Raw genomic sequence first — 27040 nt, forward strand, 5'->3', positions numbered from 1 at the left:
CCTAAGCTTCCTGTACAAACCAAGTAACCAGATATCCGTCTTTAATGGGGTAGAAAGTGCTTTGTATTCTACAAAATTTACAGCTCTCCAGGTGCTTCTTGTGGCAGATACCAGTTTTCTGAGGACTGGCTAAAAATGCCCAGAGCACTGCAGACACAGGACTGAACAGCAGCTAACACAAATCCCAGTGCGATTTCCAGCCCCCCCCGCCCCAGCTTGCCAGGCAGCCGTGGCTCCCCTGCCCTCGGCAGCTCCCCAAGACTGGCTGCAAGAGGCACAGCCCTTGATATACAGCAAATACCCACCACCAATGTGGGTTTCGCATTGCATCACTGTAGGGCAAACAGCCCCCCCCACCACATTGCCCAGGAACCTGGGCTTGTGATGCTCCAGGCATGCAGGCAAGCGGATGATAAGTGAAGGTGGATGATAACCACCACTGTGAGAGGCAGGCGGCTGCCGGGCCTGAATTTCTGTAGGTACAAACTGTACAGAGACTATAGACCGTCCACAGCCAAAGAGCAAAGATACTGTGGAGAAAAAAAAAAAAAAAAAAATAATCCCAAAGCAAAAAACACCCACCATACTCCCAGCTCATGCATACACACCCCAAAGAGAGAAGAACCTTTTCCTTCACCTTTTGTATGATAAACAAAAACCAGGTCAGAGCTGCATGAGCGCCGTCAGTGCAGGAAGGTGTTGCTGCAAAAAATAGCTCCTCCTGTGTGATCAGAATATGAACATCTGAAAACTTGCACTGAAAGGGTAGAAGGAAAAATGCACTTCAAAATACATCAGAGCAACCAGTCTGCCTTTTACTAGCAATTTGCTGCTAGCTCCTGGATACTTCAGAGGGACACCACAGAGAACTCCTGCCCTTCCTCTTCATGTACTGCCTAAAATGCTTTTAGGAATTGCTCCCTGCAAAGGAAGAGGGACTGGGAAAGGCACTGGGAGGCCCATACCCTGTTGGACTGGTTTGAATGATGCTTGCGTTTATCCAGTTTGCCAGACTGGGCATCATCAGCAGGAGGGCTGACTGATGGGTGACATTTTCCCTCGGGCTAGAACATTGGGAGGGAGATGAACCCTTTCCACATGGCAGCCCCAGGCTTTGAGCATCCCCAGAGGTGGGTGGGTGACCTTTGGCAGCTGTTGAGGGCTCAGACCTGACCACCAGCTGGGGCATATTCCCTGCTGAAGCCATTGCACACACATAAGTGTTGCTGGGGTACAAAGAACAGAGGAGGCTGTCTCATCTGGTATGGCCAGGACCTGCGAGGAGGGGGTGGCTCTCCCCTTCCAGCTTCAGCAGCTACACACGTATGCTGAGAAGCCAAAGCAGCAGTGACCACGGGAGCCTGCCTTTACGTGCCCCAGGTCATGGAAGTGAGCCTCCAGGCATCAGTGGCCCCCTGTGGCACTGAGGGAAGGCAAACCCCTCTTCCCATGACCATGGAGCAAAGAGGCCGTGACAGACATGCTCACCGAAGAGCCCAGTGGTGTCACCCAGGACACAGCCGCTGCGGTTCAGGGACACCCAACTCCCTGTGTGGCAGTGCTCGTGGGTGCAGCAACTGCTGGTCCTTGGGGTCAGGCTGGAGCTGGGGTCCCCCATGCCAGCCCTGGGCTCAGCAGTGCTGCTCCTCTGTGCACAGGGCAGAAGCCAGGCAGCTTCCTGGGATGCAGCACTTGCTAGCATGGGTGCCATGAATCTATGGTCGTTCTGTTACATTTTCTAAGCTCTTTTCCTAACTGTCCCATGAGTGCCTGCACCCAGAAATGCTCTGGAACTCTTTGCATACAAAGCCAAATGCTTGCATTTACTCTGCTATTACTGTGGGCTTGACCCACCCTCAGAAGACCCCTCTGAGCTTTCTGCACCTGCCATTTATCCAAACCACTGCTCCCAACATACAACTCTGCAGCCTCTTTTCCCTCCCCAGTCAGTTCACATGCAACAGCACCACCTCACTGCTGTTTGTGTGTCCTGTCCCCTTCTCTCCTCGTTTCTTCTGCTTTGCCAGTTGAACTACATCAGAAAAGGCACCACACATCCCAGAGATTTCCGAATACCCTGCTCCGTTGTAGCCAATTTTAAGAGACATTTCTTTAAGGCATAACTCATCTGTAGCTGTCTGCATGCAATAATTTGTTGCCATGTGACAAGCTCAAAGTCAGGTCAACACAAAGAATTACAGTAGTAATGGAGAAGAGGCAGGGAAGCAGAAATGCTCCTGAGCATCCAGACTTCTGCAGAAGCAAGCAATAAATGAGGTCTAAGCCTAACCTAAGGAACAGGAGGCCCAATTGCAACCTCACTGAGTGGGAGTCTAGAATAAATGCATCAACACCTGTGGGGCTGCAACAGCAAACTGGATCTGACCAAGAGGCTCCAGGTTGGGTAAAAAAAAATAAAAATCATACAAAGGAAGCAAATTTTAGGGAACTTCATCCACTGTCATGTCTTACACATGTGGGAAACAAAGGTACCCAGCAGGTCTGGCTCCTGCTGCCTACTCCTCCATCAAACTCAAAATGACCTGTCACATGGGTCTCTCCCACCAAGTTGCTGCCCCAGCTCAAGCTACTGGTCTTCTTCAGCCACCAGCATCCCTCCAGCAAGGGGGCCACAAACAACACCTCCTGCACAGCTCTGTTGAGCCTGTGCTCTCACAGCTCACACCAGTGGTCCAAGACCATTGATTCCCAGCTCCAATGTTTTCCATTAAAAGAACCCCAAACAAACCCCTCTTCCTTAACATGCACAACACTGACCCCCCCCTCAATACAGCTAACCCCTGAGATCTTTATTTAAAAAAAAAAAAAAAAAAAAGTATTTTAACATGTTGCTTTCAAAGGTTCTTTTGTCAAAAAAAAAAAAAAAAAAAAAAAAAAAAGCCAGCAGTGTGACCTTCTTCTGAAGAGGAGAAAATGGAAGCATGGATATTTTTTGAGCTTTAAACACTTTAATAAAAGCTCTCAGTCAGGTCTTTGGAGTAACTGCAGTTTCTGTACCCCTTGTTCAGTGTCAGAGGGCCACAGCCCTTTGAAAGGGGGTAACAAAGTTAGTGAGAAAGGAGCAATGAGGATGACCGTGTTTACAGTAAATTATTTAAAGCAAAAGAAAAGCATTTGACTTCCTGGCTATCAGCAAGCATTATATAAACCAAAAGGCAGGAGTAACCTATGTTTCCATCCAAATTTGAGAAAAAAAGATAGGAAATATTATCTGTCCTAACACCAGCAAGAGTAACAGTATTTAGGGACATTTCTGGTGTTACAACCAAGGGCAAACCAAAGCAAGCTGACACTCTTCTTCAAGAAAGTCAAAGTTGTATTTATGCTCCAAGTGCAAATTATATTTAATGTGTCACCCGTGTGGAGTCAGACTTCACATCTTGGAGATGGTCAAATAGATTTCTGAATTGCTCTGTTTAATGTCTCAGATGTTTGAGGAGTGAGATTCAGTGGCACTGATTTGCTCCTTTGCTAGCGAGGTTTCATCTCAAGGGAGATGATCTCACCACTGCATAAGATTATCATCTGCAACACAGGAGAGAAAAACTCTCGCGGTCAGAGCAGAGCTGCTTCGCCATTGATGGAGCTTGGCTGCCAACAAAACACATGTACAGCACTCAAGCAATAACTACCACCGCCCCGGCCACGTGCTGTTTCTACACCCTTGATCTGAGGATGTACTCAGTCAGTTCACTCAACACTCCATCACCAATTTGCCCAAATTAAGCCCACACTATGCAAAGATTGTCAGAGATGCTACAGACCCCAGACTGAGATCGGTTTGATGTCCTCGGAGCCTTCTAACACCAATCTGCCTGTGACAAGAGTAGTGCAGCTCTTGCCCCTACCCGCACAGCCCTCCCACACCACCTGCCTGCAGTGGGAACATCGCTCCTGAGAGCATTTCAGACTGCATCACCGCTCCCGAGGGGACATCTCTGCTGTGGGCTGCATCAGCCCGACCACCCACCAGTGGATGTCTCCCCCCAGCGAGCAGGGGAGCTGGGGGAAAATCATCAGGCTTAGCAGAAGCAGGAGTGAAACCCACCTGTCTCCATACTGCCCACTTGCCCCCTCGAGCCCTGCTCCGCAGGGGGACCTGGAGAGACACGGCTCAGCCCTGCAGCTGGCCTGGGGTGGTCACGTCACTGAGCGGGTCCTCAGCCCAGAGTAATGCTCCCTTGTCAGGTAAGGAGCCAGCCACCAGGGAGTACCCAAACCCAAGTTATTTTTTGGGAAAAAAATTAGCCTTTTGGTAAAAAGTACACATCAAACCCAAGCAAACCAAAGGGTCCCAGGGAGCAACGCACCAGGAGCACTCAAGGAGCATTTTAGACCATGAGCTGGGCAGGCCACTCCAGCAAAGGACAACCAGTTTCAGGGGGAAAAAAATAAAACACCTAAAAACCACTCAATACACTTCCCTACCTGTCACAGCACAGGCAAGTCCTTTCTTCACAGCCTGAGCAGCCGCTCCCCAGCATTACTCCAAGCCATTTTCTTCCACAGGAGAAAGCAAAGCAAGTCCCTAAGATGCAGCAAACAAAGGGAAAACAAACAAACCACACTTTCCTCTCCAGGGCTCGGTGGGTTTTATAGCACCAGCCCCACGGGTACTGCAACTGCCGATTGCTGCACCCACCCCCCACACCTGGTGGCAGGAATGACCCCGGCTGGTCACCCCTACCCCCATCGCACGCAGCTGGGGGAGTCCGGCAGCTGCTTGTGTTTGGGGCTTCGCTGATGGCAAGCAAACACAGAAGTTGTTTCCCTCAGCACTAACGATCCTTTTCAGAGCAGCTTCACCAGCTGACAGTCACCCAGGGTCAATTTTCTGCAAGAAAACCCCCTTCTCTGTTGTCCTTTAGGACAATTACTTAAAAAAACACCACCCTGGCCAGAAGAGCACTGTAAGAGACACACTGTGTGTGACTCCCCTCATCCGCTCTTTGGTATTTTCTGACTCTCACACTCCAACCAGCTTGAAAGCAAAACTCATCTCCTGCCTCCCCAGAGTTCCTCCTGAGGCACCTGGTGTGAGGGCTGGGCAGGAGGGACCTGATGGAGCCCAGCAGAGGCCGGTGCCAGGCCCTGCCCCGGGGGGGCACAGCCCCACGCACCAGCAGGGGCTGGGGGCTGCCTGCGGGGAGGCAGCTCTGCGGGGAAGGGCCGGGCAGTGCCGGGGCACAGCAGCTGCCCCCGGGCCGGCAGCCAGCCCCGGTGGCCCAGGAGGCCGGTGGCGCCCTGGGGGGCATGAGGAGGAGCGTGGCCAGCAGGCGCAGGGAGGTGACCCTGCCCCTCGGCTCTGCCCTGGGGAGGCCGCCCCGGGAGTGCTGTGCCCAGCGCTGGGCTCCCCAGTTCCAGAGACGGGGAGCTGCTGGGGAGGGCCCGGCGGGGGCTGCGCAGGGGGTGAGGGGCCTGGGCACCTCCCGGGGGAGGGCAGGCTGGGACACCTGCGGCTGCTCAGCCCGGGGAAGGGAGGGCTGAGAGGGCTCTGAGCGATGGCTGCAAACAGCTTCAGGGCCAGCGCCAGGAGGACGGGGCCAGGCTCTGCCAGCGGTGCCCAGCGACAGGGCGAGGGGCAACGGGCACACGCCGAGGCACAGGCAGCTCCCTCTGAACGTGAGGGAGAACTTCTTCACCGTGAGGGTGGCAGAGCGCTGGGGCAGGCTGCCCAGAGGGGCTGGGGGGTCTCCTTCTCTGGAGACACTCAGAACCCGCCTGGACGTGATCCTGTGCAGCCCGCTCTGGGTGACCCTGCTGTGGCAGGGGTTGGGCTGGGAGGTCTCCAGAGGTGCCACCCAACCCTGACTGTTCTGTGATTCTGTGAACAACCTCCCTGCTCCTGCAGTGCTGCTGTCAATCGTCACTCTGCAGGTGAATGCACTCCAGGGTTGGGGGGGATGAAGTAATTTACACCTCAAAGCTGTACCGCCAGCCTGTGCTGTGTCTTGTGGGAATGAAACTCAGCTTGGATAGGTAAGGACCTCGGCTGAGGTGGTGAATGGTACTAAGGCTGATCCAGATACTGGCTGAATTGTGTCCAGTTAACGGTGTCTGTGTACACATGGGGTTTTTTTCATAATTGGGCTGGAATAGGATGTGAGATCCAGCACCCTACAATGGGCATCATGCTCCAGTTTGGGGTTGTGTAGTGTCATCGTCATCATCCCTCCAAGTCCCACTCCCACTTGACTACAATTCCCCGTGCAGGGTGACTCTGGCATTTGTGCCTGGGTCTGTTCTTCCACAGACTGATCTGTAACCAAAGCCATGCCAAAATAACCTGCTTTAAAATGTTGTAACTGTGTGCACAAACGGAAGTTCAACTGTTTTGCTTTAAAAACGCTCCTTTAGCTAAAGTGCAGCTAAAATGTGCCATCTCCTTCACCCAGGTGGTCGGGCTGTGGCGGAGGCTGCAGCACTGGCCTCCAGCCCTGCTCTTGCCCCTGTCCTGCTGCTCACCTGCTGCTCAAGCCACCATCAGTAGTTGTCTTTGCTCGGGTTTCCCTTTGTTTTTCCTCTCTGTGAACAGTCCTGCTCCCCTCCAACAAATCTACTGGGCCAGATGGATGCACCAGCAAGCAGAACCCCTGCTGCACTTACGGCTTTCCTGGGCTTTCCTGCAAATACCCCCCGGGTGACCAGGGGGACCTGCCCAAGCCGGTGTCAAGGGCTAATTGCAGCCCTTCAGTTCAGCGACCTCCGGCCCTCTGTCCCCATCCTGCAAGGTGCTGTGCTCCTCCAGCACCTGCCGACTTGCACCCCAGACCTGGGGGTCTCGTCTGGGGGGACCCCTGTGCTTCCTCACGCCTGCTGAGATGGCCAGAGAGCTTCCCCCGACCCCTGCGATGGCCAACAGGGGGGAAGCCGCCAACGGGGGGGAAGCCTGAGAGGGCTCTGTCCCTTTCATCGGCTGGGGGAGGTGACGGGGACCTCGGGCTGGCACAAGGGGGGACACTCAAGGGACGGCAGGGAAAAACATCCCAGCGGTGCCTTTCACGTATTTAACAGAATAAATACTCCTTATTTTAACTCAATAAACAAAGACAATCCCACCGAGTGGAGTCATAACCATTGCCGGGTGGGTGCCATCGGCCCCGGGCAGCCCAGCAGCGCCCGGCGGGGTGCGGGGGCACCGCACGCCCGCGAATGTCCCCCAGCCCCACGGGTGTCCCCCCAGGGCCACGGTGCCCGCCCGGGGCCGGGCCGTGCATTTGCGAGGCGGGGGAGCCTCCTGCCGGAGAGACGCGCTGCGGGGAAGGAGCGGGATGCAGCAGCTGCCTCCGCCCCGAACGATAAACGCCCCTTGTCACGCATTTTTTGGAAACCCTTTCTTCTCATCCCTCTGGGCTGCAAGCCTGCCTCACCCCCCAGCCCTTCGCCCCCCCCCCCCCCCCCCCCCCCCCAGCCCTCACTCCTTCGCCTCCAGAAGCTGAGACTGGGCAGAAAACACCGAATAGCACAACCAGCCTAACAGCCAGCACCTGGGTGGGCACCCAACCCCCCCGGTGGGCACCCACCCCCCGGCACCCCTAGCCTTTGGGGGTCACTGGCTGGGATGCGCCGCCCGCACGCTGGGTGGGTGCATGCAGGGAACAGCCGACACCCGTGGGTGCTGGGAGTGTTTCCCATCACGGTGCTGGGTGGTACCTTGGATGCGGTCCCACCGTGGGGCTTGCCTCCATCCTCCCTGCCTGGCATCACGCTCCGGCCGGCACCCCCCACGCTGGGCAGGTGAGGAAAGGGCAGTGGGGTCTGGGAAGGGCAGCGGGGCTGTGCTGGGACACGGCGCAGTGTCCCACTGCGTGAGGTTGGCCCCTGCACCTGGGAAGCGTTGACACCACAGGGATATAATCGACCTCTGCAAAACCGGGAGCGACGTGGAGGGGGGCGGCTGCCCTGGTGGTTTTACTCCTTTGTGGGCACCTGCTCCCGGTCTCGGCTGAGCCAGCGCGGCTGCCCCGAGCAGGGACAGAGGAACAACGTCAGCTGAGCTACGGGCTCTGAGAGATGAGCTCTGGGGCTCTGCCAACACATCTAAGGCGTTACCGCTCCCAGATGACTGCTCTGTCCCCCTGCCAGGAGCTACCATACTTCCTAGCTGGAGCAGGAGGATGGACATCTGCCTGGGCTTCAGCCACCATGGGTCGCTGCCGGCCTCCCTGTGCAAGCCTGTCTTTGCTGTCAGGTGAAAGGATGGACCATAAAGCCAAGCTGCTGAGATGCACGTGTCCAGAAGGATGTCCCCAGGAGCAATGTGGTAGCCTGCAGCAGAGGGTGGCCCAGGCACATGAGGGTGGTGACACTTTCCCGCTGCCAGGGCTTGCTGGCAGCTTGTTTGCACAGGGATCAAAGGCTGAGGAATGAGCTTGTTGCAAAATTACACCCTCACTTACTGAGCACTGATTTCCTATGACTTATCTATGACAGATGCACCAACCCATTAGATGGTTGTGGGCTGTGAAGTTCTCTTATTCCCCCTGGGATGCCCCCAGACCCGATTTTCCTGTGTTACATACAGAACTGCCTTCTCAGAGCATTTTTTTCCACAGTGGCTCCCCAAGGCCCAGTACAGATGACCGCGTCTCCCCTTCAGGTGTGCAGCACAAAGCTGGCTTGCTTTCCCAGCATGGTTTGGGTATCACGGGACAGAAGGGACCCTGGGTTGCACATATCATTGCACGGTGCAAATCTGGGTAAATTCCGTTTGAACCTCAAGCCCTCCCCACCGACCGTGACAGGGCTGAGGGTCACCTCCTTGAATCACAGGAGTGAGTATTATTCGCCTTTTTCCTTCTGGAGAAACAAACCCCAACAGAGCGTAGAACAGCACTGCTTTATTTCCATATTTTGACCAGAAACGAATCCCATATATAGTAGAGAAGAGAGTGATGTAACACCAGCCCCAAGTATGTGCTTGCATCCTGGAATTAATTGCCTTACACCCCTCGTTATTTATAGCCCTGATGCCATTCCCAGCAGCTCCACGCTGCGTTCCTTCTGAGCGTGCTGCCTCCTGCCAGATCCGCAGCACTGGCGGCAGCTGTGTTGTGTGTGCAGATCACATAGCAACTGCGCACAGCTGCCTGCCAAGGGAAACCGGCCCCGCTCCCTCGCTCCCCTGGCCAGTTATTAAATGAAGGCAGAGAACAAAGCAGTGGGCAGGGAGCGAGACGTGTGGGGAAAAGCGAGCGCAGATTCCTTGGCGCTATATATATCTATCTATATAAATCTCAATACCTACTATCTCTTTCCGAAGGCGGCCCGGGGTTTGATTCGGTGAGGAGGGCTTCTGCCCTTGGAGCAGGGCTGGTGGGATGGGGAGCTCCAGGCTGTGCCGCTGACTGGCTGACATGGGTGGGGAGAGGAAAAATAATTCCCAGCATTGCTGATAAAGCCACATTAAATCACACTCGGTTTTCCTCCTCTGAGCCAGCCCGCTGCCCCTGTCGTGAGCAGCAAGAGCAAAGCTCAGTGGGAGGGTGGGTGCACAGGAGCAAGGAGGCAGGGGGAGCTGGCTGTGACGCCCAGCCCATGGCTACTGCCTTCCTTGCTCCTGAGTGAGATCCGAGTTAGGGCCCCAACCGATTTGGCATGTCGACGAGGCCCTGAACGCACTGGTGTGGCTGGGAGAGATGCACGTGTGCTGGCGGCACTGGCCAGCAAGCACAAAACGCGGGCCAGGCTGGGCCCTCGTGGCAGGATGTGGCCCTCCTTCAGGGACTGTTGCCTGCTGCCCTCTGTGTCTACTGGAAAACTCCTCCTTAAGCCTCTTAAAATTTCTTTTAGGCAGGGATTTTACTGTGTCTCAAACCTCTTGTAAGCAGCACACCTATGCTGGATGGCAGGACACCCCCTGGGGCTGTCCCATGGCCCTCTGCTCCCAAGGATGCGGAGCTGTGGCTGACGAGGCAAGAGAAGAGCAGCCGGGTGACCCCTCACAAGGGCCATGCAATTCCCACCGAGGCACGGTGGAGCCGTCACCTTTTAAAGCTATTTTAACACATCAAGCCCATCGTCCAGGGTGAGGCTGCAGCTCTCCTCCGGAAGCGGAGGCACTTACCTCCCACGCAGCCGCTGCTGTCCGATCAAAAGAAGCTGAAGGATAGGGGGGACCAGAGCAGTGACTGGGGCTGGAGCGGTGGCACAAGGGCCAGGCTGCCACCTGGGTCCCTTCCTGCTATAGGTTCTGCTCCTGTGAACGTCAAAGTCTGCAGAAGCCGAGTTCAGAAAGAAACGAGCTGCAAGTTCCACACACCAGGAAACGCCACCTTTACACAGTCTGTTAGAAAATATGTACGACACAGTAATCAGATTCGTTTTATTAAAAAACCTGCAATAAAATTCCTTGGAATTCACCATCTTAACTTTGAGAGTTGCAATATTTTACTAGTACATAATAACACAGTCTCACATATTTACATTATAATTCTCTATATAACAAAAATAGCCGTGTTGTACTACTGAATAATGCTTCCAAATATTAGCCTCAACATTTCGGTACTTCCCCCAGTTGAGTCACTGTCCATGCTCTTTAGCATTTACAGTATATAACAAAGCAAGAAGGAAAAAAAAAAAATATCCAAAATCTGTGTGCCTCGATTTCAGGCAAATCCCTTTAAGATGATACTTCTCTGACTCCCACATTTTTCAAGAGAGATAAAGTGCATTGGAGGGGAAGATGTACATGTTATAAAATATCAGAAAAAGAGTTAAAGTATATTTGCAATACTGTACAGAAAGTCACGCTAGAAAAGAAGGCTCTCGCTTCACAAACTGCTACTGCACTGTTTTGGCAGCAAGTCACAGGTAGCGGGGCGGGGTGGGGGGACAGCTAACGATAAGAAAAAGAACCGCCTGTGCACCGTGTGATTTTGCCATGGTCTTCTCCTAGGTGTTTCACAAACAAAAGTGCAGCCATCTAGAGAAAGGAAATTTTTTTTTAAAATGTGAAGATGAAGGGTGGATTCCACAGTCAAACACGAGCTGGCCAGCCTGTAGAAACCGACTGCCTTATCAGCAAACCAGCTTCAGTTCAGACAGGTTCCCATCTCGAGGGAGCCCCGGTGCAACCAGAGCCACAGCATGTAGGCTGAAGGCCTCCCAGTAAATCCACTCCTCCTGTCCAGAGCAGGAGCAATTACCTTGGAGAATTTCACTGGGACAGACCGTTGCCTCCAAACTGGAAGTTATTTTGGTAAGCTGTGCGCTGATCCATATGGTATTTATTTAGTTAGTGATTTTTCTTCCCTTTTTAACACTGGCATTTGCTGGTATGGCTGTGCAGCGTGTGAGAAGAGACGTGGCTGGAAAAAGCTTTGGAGCCATCACTGAAAACCAGGATACTTCTGCTCTGTCCATGAACTGCGTACGAATGGGACGCCACATTTTTTTGGTTTGCTTATAAACTACTCTAAATAAAAATAGTTCTCTTCTGGAAATGGATGGAATGTATATTTTGACAAGTACAAAACCATTTTAAATGTTCACTAAATACAAGGAACATTTTGCTATAAAAATCACAGACCCTCCCACCCGCTGTCCCCTCTTTACATTTCTAATTATAAAATGGTACAGACATTTCAGGTTCCTAACATGAAACAAGCTGGAAGGATGGTATTACGTATACATACAAAACGTTTAGATATTTGACATCTGAAATAACTGTATACATTCAGAGCAAACAAGCATCTTGATCTTGCTATTGTTTGTAATGCTACACAGGACTGAAGAATCAAGAAATAAACAAGAAAGGGAAAACGCTATTTTTTTTCTCCTCTCCCTTTTTTTTTTTTTTTTTCCCCTCCTGGCATTCACTCCAGAAAGAAAGAACTTCCACTGATTCACAATTAAAATAGTTGAGACAAGATTAATTTCAGATGGAAAATTAATCCATTGGCTTTTCATTCAAAATCCACAACATCTTTCATTCATCTTTCTTCTCCATTTCTCCCCTTGAAATGTAGCTCCTGCTCAGAAGGTTTTTTTTTTTTTGTTTGTTTGTTTTTTTTCCTTTGAAAAAGAAGTGCCAAAGAAGAGAAAGAGAGCAGAGTGGGTTTCCAGCTGGGCAGGGGAAGCTGCGCGGCAGAGGGCAGCCTGCTCCTCACCCGCCGTCCCAGCCCGCCGCTGCCATCTGCTATGCAAACAAATGCAGACTAGAAAGTCCATCTGGCGTTCCTCTTTCAACTGCGAAACCATCAATTAGTTCAGGTAACAGCTTGGTAAAATAAAAGAAGCACTTCTGTTGGATCAATCGCCCCCCTTTAAAATGTCTGCAAAAACAACGCCTCCACCCTCATTTTCCCTCACCCCTAAATACTTCATGACATTGTTTTTCACCGCTTGCGTTAACCAAGCCCATTCATTTCTGTCATGCTGGTTGCCCCATATATGCTCACACATTTTGCATCTATAAACCAAATGAATCAACGCTTGGTGTTCTTCAATGGAGCAGCAATCCCAGTCAGCACTGCTTATGAAGAAGCTCAGCTGCCCTGAATCTGCCAAAACCCCACAGTCCACCTTTCATTAGGCTCTCAGGCTGAACTTAGGCTGGCCCCTTGCCCCCACGCCAAACCAGAGCGGTCCCACCTGCTACAAGAGATATAGGGAGCACAAAATGCAAGAGAGGAAGCGATGCAGCATTAGCTTGATCCCATAATCTCCTTCCCCTGCAACAAAGGCTCACACTAGAACAAACATATGCGAGAGGGGCTGGTAAAGGAACGTGCTGGACTTCTCTACCATTTCAGTCCAGCAAAACACAGGCCTCCCAACAGAAACTAAGCACTCTCTCTTCCGTTTAGAGAGTCAGCTTGTCCTGGCCCCTGTTCCTGGCAGACCTGTAACTTTGGCCCTACAACAGGGATCTACAAGCACACCAAATGGTTAAAAATAGTCCATTATTGCTAACGAACAGAAATCAATAAATTACTATTGGTTTTCTTGGTTTGCCCAGCTTATAAATTCCTGTTCCTGGCTTATTTCAAACTGTGTGCTTAGTCAGGAGCTTTTCTACAGAGACCATGAAGGAACGAGCCTCTAACAACCGCAGCCTGGGAGCTTCCCAGCTGCCTGGGCTGAAAGGCATTTCCCGCTGTTACGTACAACCTCTGTCGTCATTTCAGTACAGACCAATCGTCACAACAAGGACTTGCAGTTCAGCAATGTATATACCAGGACCTGTGCCCCCGTCTTTGCCCGTTCATCACAGAATCCGCTCAAAGGGCTGTGGCATATATTCAAAGGAAAAAGTCTGTAAGGCAAAACGCTGGAAAATCTATACGACGACTGCACTCCAGGTTTAACAAGAATGGCAAATAAAACACACTTTATGGAAAGTCTGTAAGTGTGTTGTACCGATGACTAGAAGTATACACAGAAGCGTTAAGTGATCTGCAGACACCTGCCAGGGCAACCTGTCCATACGCAAAGGTCTTCTGAGCCAGGCATTTTTCAAATTAGATAAGCACTTAGCAAGGGGGAAAGGAGGGTGGGATAACAGGTTTGACAACAAAAACTTTGGAGCACAAAATGCATATTCTTTGAGAAAGACTAAATTCAGAGCTGGATCCATCAAGAGGTGCTTGGGTTCATTTTGTTAACTAAAATCAGAATATCTCCCGAACGAGTCATTAAACAAGAGACCAAGTACTGCTCCCTTCTTGCAGTGGCTTCCTCTGGATCTGATCCAGGGGTCATTAAAGTACCGAGATCCGAGGGAACTCTTATCGTATGGGATTCAATAACTGTTTTTTTTCCAAATTGCCTCTATAAAGCCTTTTTCTTTAGTGCCACAATCTCCCTCATGCAAAAGTCTAACAACAGCAGCTGATTCTATTTTTGTTACCATATAGTTTCCATAGTCATACCAATGCACTTTTATATGCATACATGGCAATTTAATTCTATAGAATACTTAAAAGAATGAACTGCAGTACTGTGATTGTCTTGATCCTGGTTTTGAGGTTATCAAGCAGTCAGAAAATAAAAAAAACCCCAAAACCTCAGCTAATGCCAGACCTGTATCCCCACCAGGATGGGTCAGCTGTGGGGAAGGGATGGAGAGCTGGTGCCCTGCACATCTCCGTGCACACATTAGGTCATTTTTGAGTGCAAAATTCTGCCCATGTAACTTTTTATGTGTCCTACCTACTGAACAGACCTTTGGGAAGGCAGTTTAGTGAAACCCACGAAAATCAAAGGATACTCAGAGCAGTCTCTGTCTGTCCCAAGTTTCACCCTGTGATCCAGCCTCAGTGAAGATGAGCCCCACCAAGGCGAATGCTTCTCCCACCTACTACGTGCTCATGGAAAAGAAGGAAAAAAAGAGCCTCAGATGACCAGACAGGAAGAGCTCAGAGAGAGACAAGATCAGCTTAATGACAAGAGTGCCTTGCTCAGAGAGCTGTGCCCCCTCTGGCACTGGCCCTGCGCAGGAGGAGCCCTCTGCCCTGTGCTGGCGGACAGTCACAGCGCCAGCCTGCAGAATTATGTGCATGAGCAATTGTTCGTCAGAGGGCACCAGAGGATTTTGCTTTTTCCTGGCTGTGTGCTAAAGGCTGCTCTCCCTTCCGAACAGGCGGTGCTGCATCCCTGGCATCGACATCCCACGTATTTAACGCCACAGCCCAAGCTTAGTGGGCAGCAGTACTGAGGACTCACACAACGCTCAGGATGGGACTGATCTTGCCCAAAGCTTCAAATCAGGAGGTTTCATTTTACCCTGTCATGAATCTCAGTGGAGAGACTCATGTAAGCAAAATTGTGCATGGGCACATAGAACTGCAGAATTAAGGCTTTCATATATGTTACAAACATACATCTGCAGGTCTTACTATGTAGGAAGCACCTCAAATTCCCAAGGCATTTCACAGGTTATATATACAAAGAATGTTGTCAGCCAGGTCCTGCTTTAGGAAAACATTTCTATCTGACACAGGGGCTTAATTATGCTCATAGAAGACCTGTTAAAAATAATGTGCAAGTCCAAAATCAGCAATAAGTGCTTTTCTGAAAAAGGACGGAATAAAACATTTACTTAAGTGCTTTCCAAAGTTTTGGCTTCAGTGATACGTAACCTGGCTTTGCGCTTGTTATCACTTAACAGTAGAACACCTGAGCACAGGGATGGAAAAACCTCTTTCCTGAGTGAAACTGCAGGTAGAACTGGGAAAACGAAAGCAGAAAGGCTCCTGAAGCAGATTTGCTAGGATGTCTCTTTTGAAAGACCACAGTACAGTGATATGTAAAAATGTCTCACCCAGCCTAGACCCTGTCGCTGCCAGCGGGCCACCTGTGGACCCTGAGGGACCACAACGAGTATGGGATACTTAGGAAAAGAGCACGCAGTGTGATTCCTCTCCAAAAAGCCTTCACTAACGCCTAGAAATATGGGCAGAGTCTCAGTTACCATCCATGTGATGCCCCTTTAGGACAGCTCCCTCTGATGATTTTGCTGGTCAAAGGACCCAGCTCAGCATCAGCTGGGAGCTTCACCTCCTGCCTTGCTTTTCGACAGACCTCGCTTGCTCTGCCGTGGGTGACTCCGCTATAGCAACAGGTAATTGGTCAATCTATCATTAAGATTAACTTAATTAAGTTTGTGAAATAAAACAAAGACTTTGTGACAGCTCCTCTGAAACACAAACGGTTTGGCCAGGAGTTTTTTGTCTGTGTGCTGGGCTGCAATGGGTGGACACTGAGACATCACTGACAACTCGGACATTGTGTTTGTGATGTTCCTGTGATATGTAGCACCCAGGCTCCAGCGCTAGAGAAGAAACTGGACCAGTGTGTGTACTTTCCATAGAGAGATCTGAGTGTGTATTACCACCTTCACTCTTTCCCCTGCAGTAATTTCAGATGAATTTCATTCCTGTGTGAAGGGCCAGTATTTGGTGTAAGCACCACTTAAATCCCATTTCAACACTACCTCCAGAGCTAAAGTGGAGCTGATGCAGTACCTTGTGAAAACCCTCTGGTGTAGGGCTGAATTTCACCATCGGTTCCCCTAATGCTGTGGGCCTTTCCCATAGCAGCAAGGAATAGAGAAAACAAAAAAAAAAAAAAAAAAGGAAAAAAAAGAAAACACAATTACAGAACCACAAATGTCAGGAAGAGTGACCTAGCTCTGCCCTCTGGAATGATGTTTAACTTTTTGAATCAAGTGGATTTCCAGCTACCTGTATCTCTTTAATTAAAAAGTGATGTCCTTTCAAATGGCTTTATAAAAATGTAACGGCACATTTCCGGATCACGGTTTTGAAGGATGATTAGGCTGTGCTCTTTGCCTCAAAGTTACCCTGCAATTTAGGGACTGAGAACATCACAAAAATTAAGGTACAAAATGAACTGAGTTCTAACTGGACCGAAAAGCACGGAATATAATTCTTCCTTCTTCCTGTACTGAAGAAGTAAGTCAGCCAAAATTTTAGGGATAGTTCTAAACACATTTGCTCCCGAATAAGATCTGACAAACTGAATTTTGGCTGGAAATTGGTTTCCACATCTAACTAGTAATCCACAAGGAGATTAAAGGCAGCAAGAACCCTAACAGTTGCATTCTGAGATGCTGCCATGACACAACCAAGTCAAAATGTTTGACCTCTCCACGAAATTTCGATGCAAGATGAATTGTTGATTCTATGGACTTACTCAGGAGGCAGTAATGTGATTCAAATCATCTGACTGTCACAGAAAGCATGTACTCTTGTATAACAGTAAGCTAAAAATGCTTCTTCACAGTTGAGTATTTTGACTGAAAAACAAAATCGTACACTGAACAAGTGATGATAAGCTTTCCCCTGGAAAGCAGAGCTCGGAATGAATTAAATAATCATCACAGATCATTATTATGTAGATGTTTTGACTTATGATATAGTTCTGTTTATTTTCAAATTCCCTCCCCTCTGCCCAACATGTTTTGGTATATATATATCTATATACAAATTGCAAGTATTCCATTACACTTGCGACAATGTTGACAGAGACTCTGGAGGGCAACAAACCACCTGAACTCCTGTGTTTGAAAAGAAGCAGACAAAAACTGCCATCCAAACATAAGAAGTGAAACGCACTGAGAAAAAACCCAAAATAAACCAGGAAGTAAACATTTCAGCTAGCTGCTGCCTCCTTCATTAGCAGTTTCTGACACCGGTATCAGCATCTCCAGACCCTTTCTAAGAATATTCTTGTCAGCCGCATAATGCACAGCTGTTAACAAGCTGCCTCTGGAAACCTCTGCAACACTCCTTTAGCCTACTGGTCAGTAAAATTTAGAAAAGACGCGATGTTTTACTAGAATGTCTTTTCTAGCCACTGAATTGTGATTTGAAGGAAGGCCATTAATGTGCTGACAACTGCTAATAGCATAAAATAGAGCAAAGGACTACAAGGACAGAGTGAAGGCTTAAGCTTTTCTTTCTCTCCTTCACACTGTACAATACTTGCCTAGAACAGAGCTCCAAATGACAGCCAACACAGTGCAGTTTTAACCCAGATCTCAGCAATCTCTGATGATTCAGAGCTCTCTTGCAAATAAAGGCCCTCCCAATATACCATTTCCAAGGCTCCCACTTAATGAAAGCAGGCTTCCCTTTAATGCAGGGTGCTGGTGCACCATCCTTCTGAAGCCACATGTACTTCATGCAGAAACAACAAGGCAGTGATAAATCTTGGGATTCAGATCATGAAGTGACCAGTGAATGGGAATTCAGATTTCTGGGCTGAACTCTTGAAAAAGCTGGGGTCAGTCAACTGAAACAGAGCGTCCGTCCATAACAAACTATAAACAAACAAACAAACATAACAAACATATGCCTTTTCAAAAAAATAGAAACAACCCCCCGATCGAACAAGTGTAGAAAACACTCAAGCTGTCATTTCAGTTGCGTATTTATGAGCCACTGAAGAGTTACATGACCGCTTTCAAGCACGTGGGTAAACTGGAAGCGTTCATCTCCCATGTGAACAAAATGAACGTATGTAGATGATGAAATCGCATCCAGGCAGACACAACTGTTGCTATTGCTTTTCGTGACCATCTCAGAATGGAGTGTGCAGGAGTGACAGTGCTCTGGAGGCATGTGCATGACTGGTCCAAATCCTAGAAAGCTGACTCGGTCCCTCCCTGTGACCCTCCCCTGTAGTTTAGTGTTGGATCTCTGTTCGTTTTTCAAGATTTCACCTCTTCGCAGTCTTGATCAGTGGAAAGCTCCACATCGGACAGTCCAACCTCCATTGCCATAATCAATGAAATATCTGAATCACTGCTGACTGCTGGCTCCTGTTCATCTGTGAGGGTAGAAAAGACAGGAAAAGGGCATTATGGTCATGTCTTTCTGTCAATGTATTATGCTTTTTAGTTCTGCAGGGGGGACCCAGAGGTTTCTCCACCCCTGAGGTTGCGCTTCAACTCCAAACTGTGCTCTTCTTCAGTATCCATCTAAAGCATTTTAAAAAAATAAGAAAGTTCAAGCCATCAGTAGTGAGAAACACAATGTCAAGGAGCCTGGATGGGTAACACTTTCTTCTCCTAATCCCCCTAGGACTCTCCAGCCAGGCCCTTCATCTCCCTGACCTTCCTCCCACCACCTGAGCACTTTGCTCCCTGTACCCTTTTATTTCCTCCACCTGGCACCATCCTACTCTCCCCACAAAGGCAGCAAGCTAAGGACAAAGCCATGGGCACCTGGGGGAGTGAGTCAGCCATCAGGAAAACATTTCTAACCAAAAAAAAAAATCTGCCCAAACCCTCACTGGGTGACAGAATCTCTGTTAGCGGAGACTTTTAAGAGGGTGCTAGGCTAATGTCTGGAAGGAGTGGTACGGGTGGCGTTAGTTCTGCCCCAGGACTCAGAACCAGGCTACCTGCCTTCTCAGGTGCTTTCTCTCATCCTTTCCCACTCCATTTTCTATTCACCATTTCCTTAAGTTTGAAGATACCTTGCAGGTTCTTGATCCAGGCCAAAGGCATCTACTTTAATCCACCATGATCCCAAATACAGTAAGAGTCAGATTATTGACTTTTGCCAAACTGCAAATCCCATCAAACTACAAGTGTAGGAGTAAAAACTTGTTTTTGTTTTGATCCCACAGCACTTACTATGTGTGTATTTAGTAGCAGATAAGGCCAACAGATTTTAAAGGACTAAGAGCTAATTTTATTTCAAGAACAATCAGGAGGAGCAAAGCACACTGGGTGTCTGGGGAGATCTTCAAAGGCACAAAGCTCCCATAGGTGGCTGAGTCCCTGAGAGAAAAAAGTTGATGGCTCATATTTTCCAGTGGTTTAATTACAATGATGATAGTTATATTATACATATACTATAACAAGAGAATATATTTAAATCGGTGGCAGTTTTTTCTTTACATAGTTTACTTTCCAAACAATGGAAGCAATGCTCGATTGATGCTAAAAAGTCTAAAAGTTGGTATCTAAGTAATAAGAAACATTACAGAGGAGCCAGGAAAATAATAACTCCTCACAGTTTAATTATTCACTTGAAGCTAAGTGAGCACAATTAGTCTCCTCTCAAAAGCTGCATGATTTTTAAATCTGTTCTAGAGAAAATACATGTATTTACTTGTACTAGGATTAGACCTCACCTTCTGCGGAGAAAGCTTGAGTGGAATCTGTATTATTCAAACTAAAAGAGTCCGTGCTTTACTTTACAACCCTTCCCAATTTTCACCCTGGAGTATTTTTATACTTTCCTGATTACAAGATAAATAATTAACGCACACAACCTCTTTATAGCTGTATCTTTTTTTCACTGTCAATATGACAGTAGTAAAACATTTCAAGGCCTTGCTTCTGACTACAAAAGTCCTCCACTGGAGGGGGAGGAAGTACTTACAAACTGAGTATCACCTGCAGACTTCAGTGGCTTCAATTACATGGAACCATTAGGTGAACTGCTAGATCCAAGAGTACAAAAGTGCATCACAGACACCTGTAAGACCTAAAGCATCATCTGTAGGGGCAACAGCTCCCTGAACCAGAATGATGCGGTCCCAGGCCACTGGGTGATCTATCATTCCTCTATAACTAATAGGATTCTTAAAAACAATGAAAATGATGCCTCAAATGTTGACCTAAGAGCAAGTTTGTATTTGCACGACAGAGTTCCTGAGGCTTAGCCATGTTAAACAGCCACTTGGCGTACTCCTGGGAGAAAGGTGATTTTCATCTGAACTAGCTGTGCAGGAAAGAAGGTCTGACTCAATGGTGACAGCCGCACGCACGCCAAAGAGGCAGCCTGAGCTGCCAATACCAAATGTCAGCATCAAATGAGGAGTGTTTTTGGTGCTGAAATGCTATTTCAAGAATTGTTGTTTTTTCTAGGGTTGCACAGCAGAGAAAGATCTTAACTGAGTTCAAGACAGGCAGACGTGACAGAAGCAGATTTACAGCTCACCTACCAACCGCCTAACCTATGTACAGGAGCACCCACTTTCCAAACAAGCTAATTTGAGTTTTACATTAAAAATCCTACACAACTATTCAAATTCCTGGCTCTTAGCGTCTTTCCACAGTGTGGGCTTTGTAGCTTGTCTTTAGAACTGAAGTGCAGGTCAGTAGGAACAATGAACAAAAATGTCCATGCCTGTGCCCTGGCATTGCTTTTCCAGCACTGTGGAAGTGCCTAGAAACACGAATGCTTCAACTTCCTTGCTTGCTAACAGTGTGGTGGTTTAAAACCCTAAAGCTACAGTCTGCTGCTTCAGCAGAGTGAGGAGAAAAACTCAGACACCACCTTCCCCCTCAGGGAAGGGGTCCGCACTGACATTTCTTTGGAAGACACAGACAACACAAGGAAGTTAATGCACCCCTCAGCATGACGTGCTTGCTCTTGCCAACAGGAGTCCTACTACTGATCCCAGCATGCACAGAATGAAACTCTGGGATGCTTACATCAGTTACGGATCAGCTGTAGGTAACTCTGGCTGTGAGGTCTACAAACTGCCTCACCGTGGCTCCCACACACAACACAGGCTTTCTAGACTGCGTGGGCTTTTTTTTTTTTTTTTTTTTTTGGCTGGCTGCTCAATAACACGAGCCAGCAGTGTTAGTGACATTTGTTAAAGGTAAGCAAACCTCTACTAAACTGCAAGTGCCAGGAGCTTAGCCTGCATTTTGCATCCTTGCTTTTTAGATCCTATTTACAATGACAAAGCTTATACAATCACACAGCTTGTATAAAAGATGCCCGACTCACTGTTAAGAATTTTTATGGGCTTTCTGCAAGTTTTCTGAAATTTGGTGTTTTTCTTAAAGCCCTGAAGTCAGGCGAGGATCTCAAGTTTCAGTGAAGATCTCAGCTTTCACTTAAAAATAAATGAATCTTAAGAAGTAAAAAGGAAATAAAGACTTTTTCAAAAACGTACCTCTAACTTCTAGACAGATTTTATGTTGATATATCTGATTTGCGACTTAGATGTTTGAGATTGGCAGTCCTGTCTAACAACATACACTATAACACTTCCACCGTGTTTTACAGCACCTGACACCACAGGCATAAAGCCTCTTGCTTAATGAAGCAAAAGGCACATCCCAAGCTGCTTTTCAGCCCGAGTGTCAGTGCCTACAGCAGGCAACTGTAGACCTCACTGCCACATTCCTCTCATGTCAGCGAAACGCAATACACCACAGCATGCTGCCTACTTCCAGACAGACTTTTTCCATTCACTCATATTCCCTGACACACATTCATTTGAGAGGTGCAATAAACCAAACTCCTCCTCTAGCCAGTATTACTTTAATTACGCGAATGCAGGAAGAATATCACCATGTAGATATGGAACTGCCTTACATAACAGTGGTACAGCCCTTACTTATTGCAAAGTTCATTAATTTATGTTTATATTTGAGTACACTTGCAACCAAACAAAGATGAAAATAGCTAATTGCTCACTCCGGTGCTTTAAAAACATTAAGACTGTACACAAGTAACAGTTACCTACTGTTGCTGCTGCTTCTAACGCTTTGAGTAAGTCTGTAGCGGTTGTACACTAATAAATATTCCAAAAGAAGAAGGTCATACGATGGCTTTCCAAGAAACTGATACTGTTTGCAAGAGTCTTGGGAGGGACCTAAGCATTCAACAGGGAGTGAAAAGTGCATTTACAAAAACCTTCATCTGTCATGTGTTTGTAAGCATACAGGCACGGGCAGAAATCAAGATGTTTTAGTAGGGTCTGCAGTGACAGGACAAGAGATAACGGCTTTAAACTAAGAGGATAGATTTAGGTTAGATATTAGGAAGAAATTCTTTATTGTGAGGTGGTGAGGCACTGTCCCAGGTTGCCCAGAGCAGCTGTGGGTGCCCCATCCCTGGCAGTGCTCAAGGCCAGGCTGGACGGGGCTGGGAGCAACCTGGGCTGGTGGGAGGTGTCCCTGCCTGTGGCAGGGGGCTGGAACTAGATGATCTCTAAGGTCCCTTCCAACCCAAACCGTTCTACGATGCTAGGATTCTACATACTTGTAATGACACACTCGAGGATGAGGAACAAGCTGATGTAACTGTGGTGAGTTTTGAACTCACGGAGGCCTCACTCCCGCTCACCACTGTGCTCCTCCCAAGAAGGCCACATCCAACACTGTGTTCTGATGCCCCTAGGACATGGGCAGTGCTATGGGGCTTTCCTAAAATTGTTCCTGCTTGCCCCAGCGGCTGAGATTTCCCTCAAGCTCACAGAACCAGAAAAGCTGCAGAACCCCATGACTGGGCTATAAAAGGCTCATGAGCAATTTGCATCCAGGAAATCAGCAGAAAAATAACACACTAAAATGTTATACAGCAAAAGATTCTCAGCATTGAATGCATATAAGGTTTGTCTACGATGACAGACCTTTTTCCCTCTCTGGACCTTCAGGTAGCTCTCTGCTATTACACCCATTTGTGAGTAAGCACGGAAGTATCGATTATTACATGTCAAATGAGAGCGGCCAGCAAGTGTGTAATTCGTCTGCTGAAAGTGTAACTAAAACCAACACCCTCCTATTCTTGTGCATTAAAAACTTGGGCCACAGCAATAAACTATTCAGTTGGGAGACAGTTCTCCCTTCCCTCATTTATTATCAGCTCTCCATGAACTAATTCAGCATACTCAGTCCTGCTCCACACACAATTAAACTGTTACACAGAGCTGTGCAGATGCTAACGGCCTTCTTCATCTTGTGACAGTCACAGGAATCAGAGGGTAAGAAAAAAGCTGCTACCGAGCTGCTGACCTAGGTGTAACCCATTTGCGTAGCCATAAAGTGAGCGTTTAGCACAAGAAACAAATCTTGTTTTGCGCAGATCTCCTGTTCTTGATGGTAGATGCCCAGCTTTGAGGAGAAATGAATAATTATTGATTGATCCACCTAATGAAATGCTGTGAAAAATTCAGCTGGCAGAAGCTGGCAGAAGTTGTACAGCAGATAATGGAATTGTCTAAAACCTCATTTTGACAATATACAGCAAAACTTGGACTTGATTTCATTACTCATTTCACATTCTCACCATGGTGAAATACACATTTCAGAACTCCTAATTTTCTGAAGATAGAACATGAAATCCCTGATGACAGGTATGCTCTCAGAACTAGATAAATATCTAAAATTTATCTGTTAGCATGAACCTTATTCCAGTCTGGGGCTTGCTTCTACTAAACAAACATTGCCTCCAGGCAGGTATGTCTAGAAGCATTTTGCTCTGGAAGAAACCAGAAATGTGACCATCTCCTGGAGCTCTGAGGACCTGAGAAGAAAACATATCCAGGCTCATTAGAGGCATCGATATGGAATCTTTACCAAAACAGATTCTGTTCAGCATGAAGCCACAGCAAACTGTCAACGCAAGCAGTGTTATTCAGATTGTTTCCATTATCAGAACAACGAGAACACTATTCATCACATTTGATTTATGACAGCCTGGAGCCCTCTAGTTTTCTTTGCCCAAGAATGCACTTCACCGTACAGAGTTTACTGCTCTCTGCTACTGCGGCCCTGCCACAGCATCACTTTGGTGCTTATAGTCTAAAAGGAGGAGCATGGTCTTACGAAGTTAGTACCCCAAATAGCAACCCCTTCCACTTTATTGCTAAGACCCTCTCCTTCAAAAAATTACCAGTTCTTAAAATCATTCTCAAATTAATCGTCCAATACTTCTTATTGCATCATTTTACAAGTCTCAAATACTTCCATGTCATCTCGATAATCGTAACACTTTAGAACAGGCTATAACTGCACTAACAAAAAACAACTGAAATAAAACACACAAAGAAATGCCTATAAAATCTTTAACACAAAAGAAGCAGGGGGAATATGTTTGAGGAGAAAGGGTTATAAAAAACCTGTTACTATGCAGTCCTTTTGTACAAAGAGGCTAATAAAACGGATGAAGAAATCTGGCCAGCTACAACTGAGAACAAAGTACTGGGGAAATACTTTATTGCTGTTCCCTAGCATCAGAGACACGCTTATCTGAGCAGCAAGGGGAAAAAGTACTTGAGCATGGTAACTGCTTTTGGAAGAAAAGGTTAAGAGTCTTTTCCATAAATAACAAGCCAGAGCTCTGTGAATGTATTAATGGCAACAGAGCCTCATCCAGTGAATAAAGCAGATGATGTCTGAAACACATTGCAAAGAACACCCGAACATCAGCACACCAGGAAGAACCAAATGCCATGACGTGGCAAGATTCATCCAAGACAACATTTCAAGAATGTGTTAAACTGAATGAAACCCCGAAGCAGTTGAGAGACTGGGTGACATAAACACTAGACTCCCTCCCAAAGAAAACTTGTTTTTTCTTCTTACTGCTTGAAAAGGCAACAAACTTTCTTCCCTTAATCTTTCTCTAGGATATATGTTTTGGGAGAATGGCATCTCTTAACGGAAAACAGCCAAAGCCACAGTTCCCTGTCTTCAAACACCCTGCAGTACAAAGGGGTAACATCATCATCATCATTCTGGCCTTCACTGATTCTGGGTAGCCAGGTAAGAACCCATAAACCTGATTTTTTCAGTTACAGCATTAACCTGCACATTGTCTGACTCAAGCGTATCTTCTAGTAATTTCGGCTACAGTTGCAAGTACTCAGCACTTCTAGAAATCATATACAGTATCTCAAGTCAAGTATCAAATAATGAAGAGGAAATTATTAGCAATACAACCAACTTTCTGAAGCCTAAATTTGGAACATGTTGTACTTAAAGGAATAAAATTTAACACCAGTTACTCCAGAAGGCTATTTGTGTTTTGGCAAGACCAATAAACTAATTTTCATAAACAGCATAGAAAGTATCAGCACCCAAATGCTCTCTCCCCAAAATAGGGGGGAAAAAAATCTGTCCAAATAAGGACATGTGATATAAAACACATGGAGCAGAGCACAAACACATTTGCAGAAAGCTGAGCAAAAGGGGAAGAACATGTACCAGATGTTCTTGCAAGGAGACAGTTGGGCCCAATTGGCGGGAAAAGCAAAGTTGGTGTATTTTTTTTTTTTTTTTTCATTGAATAGCTATATCTATCTTTAATGAGCATATACTAGCTCCTTGGGATTTTGTCCATGAATCAGAACACAAGGCCTTTGAAATTCACAGCACTTATTAACATTATTTTAGGAGTCAACACTTTGGAGTTGTGTCTTCTCTCTAAGCGAGGCTGGCTGACATTTTGGGATCTCTTGATCAGCTGCCTTAGTGCGGAGCTGCCAGCCCTCTCTGTGATACTATGAGCATGCCTCTGCCAAGTATGACACAAGAAAACTTAGTATCTTTACTGTCAGTATACTTTCCACTTTCGCCTTACTTTTATGGGTCATGCTTGTCACATTCCTGCCCTGGGACCAGCAGGGAAATTCCTTCTGTGGCCTAGATACTGCAGTATCATTTTATCTTCCCATGACTACTCTTTCCTTCTGGAAACACTGTCAAAATATCAGAAAGATTACCTGAACAGTCAACAGAGTCATCACACTAAGGTCCCTTGCACTGACCTCTGTGCGCTTGTATCAGCTAATCCCCATATTCGAGGTCCTTCACAATTTATCTGCACATCTGGTCATGCTACGAAGTAGTTTCTGCCATCTTTAACTGATCCCATTCTTCAGTCCTGCACTCTCCGCTTGTTTGATTGCCAGACAAGAACCACTCTACCTCCTTCACAACAGGGCATCCAGTCTCTTAAACCTTTGCAAAGCTGCTTTTCCTTTTTCCCTCCAAACCTTCTCATTGTCTGAAAGGGGAGAGCAACAGCGGGACGCTGCTGCACACCCTCCTCAGCGGTCACCGCTGGTCATCTTCAGTGCCCAAATACTGCACCAGATGCACCTCTGGTCAGGACAGCATGTTCTTCTGATGTCCACAGAAAGTTTCAGAAAAATAAACGCAAATGCTTTTCATTCAATGTACAGATTATTAGAAATGATTATTTTTTAGAACATGCAAAATTCTTCATGTATTTGATTGAAAATCAGAAATGAGATCTCCCATAAAAAGGGAAAAGATTCAAAAATACTGAAGCATGGGGCTGAAACTACATGACAGTTTTGATTCTCAAGTACCTTTGCTCCCTTTGGTAATGTATTAAATAGTCAAAGATCTTTAATTCCGAAAGCACTTAGCCACTTTTGGTAACATCCTGCCATTTCCTACATCACACTAAGAATTATAAAAAACATTAGATTAAGTTTTCCATTTCAATTTAAACAAAAATTCTAATACAACTCTTCAGCAAACTCATTCACAAGAAAGCCTCTCAGGCCCAGACTGAACTAAAATCGCTGTTATTGTGCAGTCCCAAGCACTGTATGAACACTTCATGTGCAGGTATTACTCTCTGATCATTTCTATTACTCTTACATTTAATTTCTCTGTGGGCAGACAAAGTTTCTGACTTAGCTGGAGTACGGATCCCTGTACCAGCAGCATGCCAGAGCCAAGAACTGGAAGCCCAGCCCCGCTGCCTTAGCTCACCCTTCTGCCACCTACTCTGACTCAGCGCTGCTAGTCCTTTGACTG

General features: G+C 47.3%; 1 protein-coding gene across 3 annotated transcripts in view; it reads right to left on the reverse strand.

The window, feature by feature from the left end:
- Positions 1-10321: 10321 nt before the first annotated feature.
- RNF150 (ring finger protein 150) overlaps positions 10322-27040 on the reverse strand; it is a 222449-nt gene continuing 205730 nt past the window's right edge. For all 3 annotated transcript variants that reach the window (XM_080403070.1, XM_080403069.1, XM_080403068.1), the window contains one exon: positions 10322-18318. In XM_080403070.1, coding sequence (XP_080259196.1) covers positions 18200-18318 — 119 coding nt within the window. In that variant the 3' untranslated portion in view covers positions 10322-18199. The remainder of the gene's footprint in view (positions 18319-27040) is intronic.

Source organism: Falco punctatus, assembly GCF_963210335.1.
Source record: "Falco punctatus genome assembly, chromosome: 1".
NCBI classification, from domain to species: Eukaryota; Metazoa; Chordata; class Aves; order Falconiformes; family Falconidae; genus Falco; species Falco punctatus.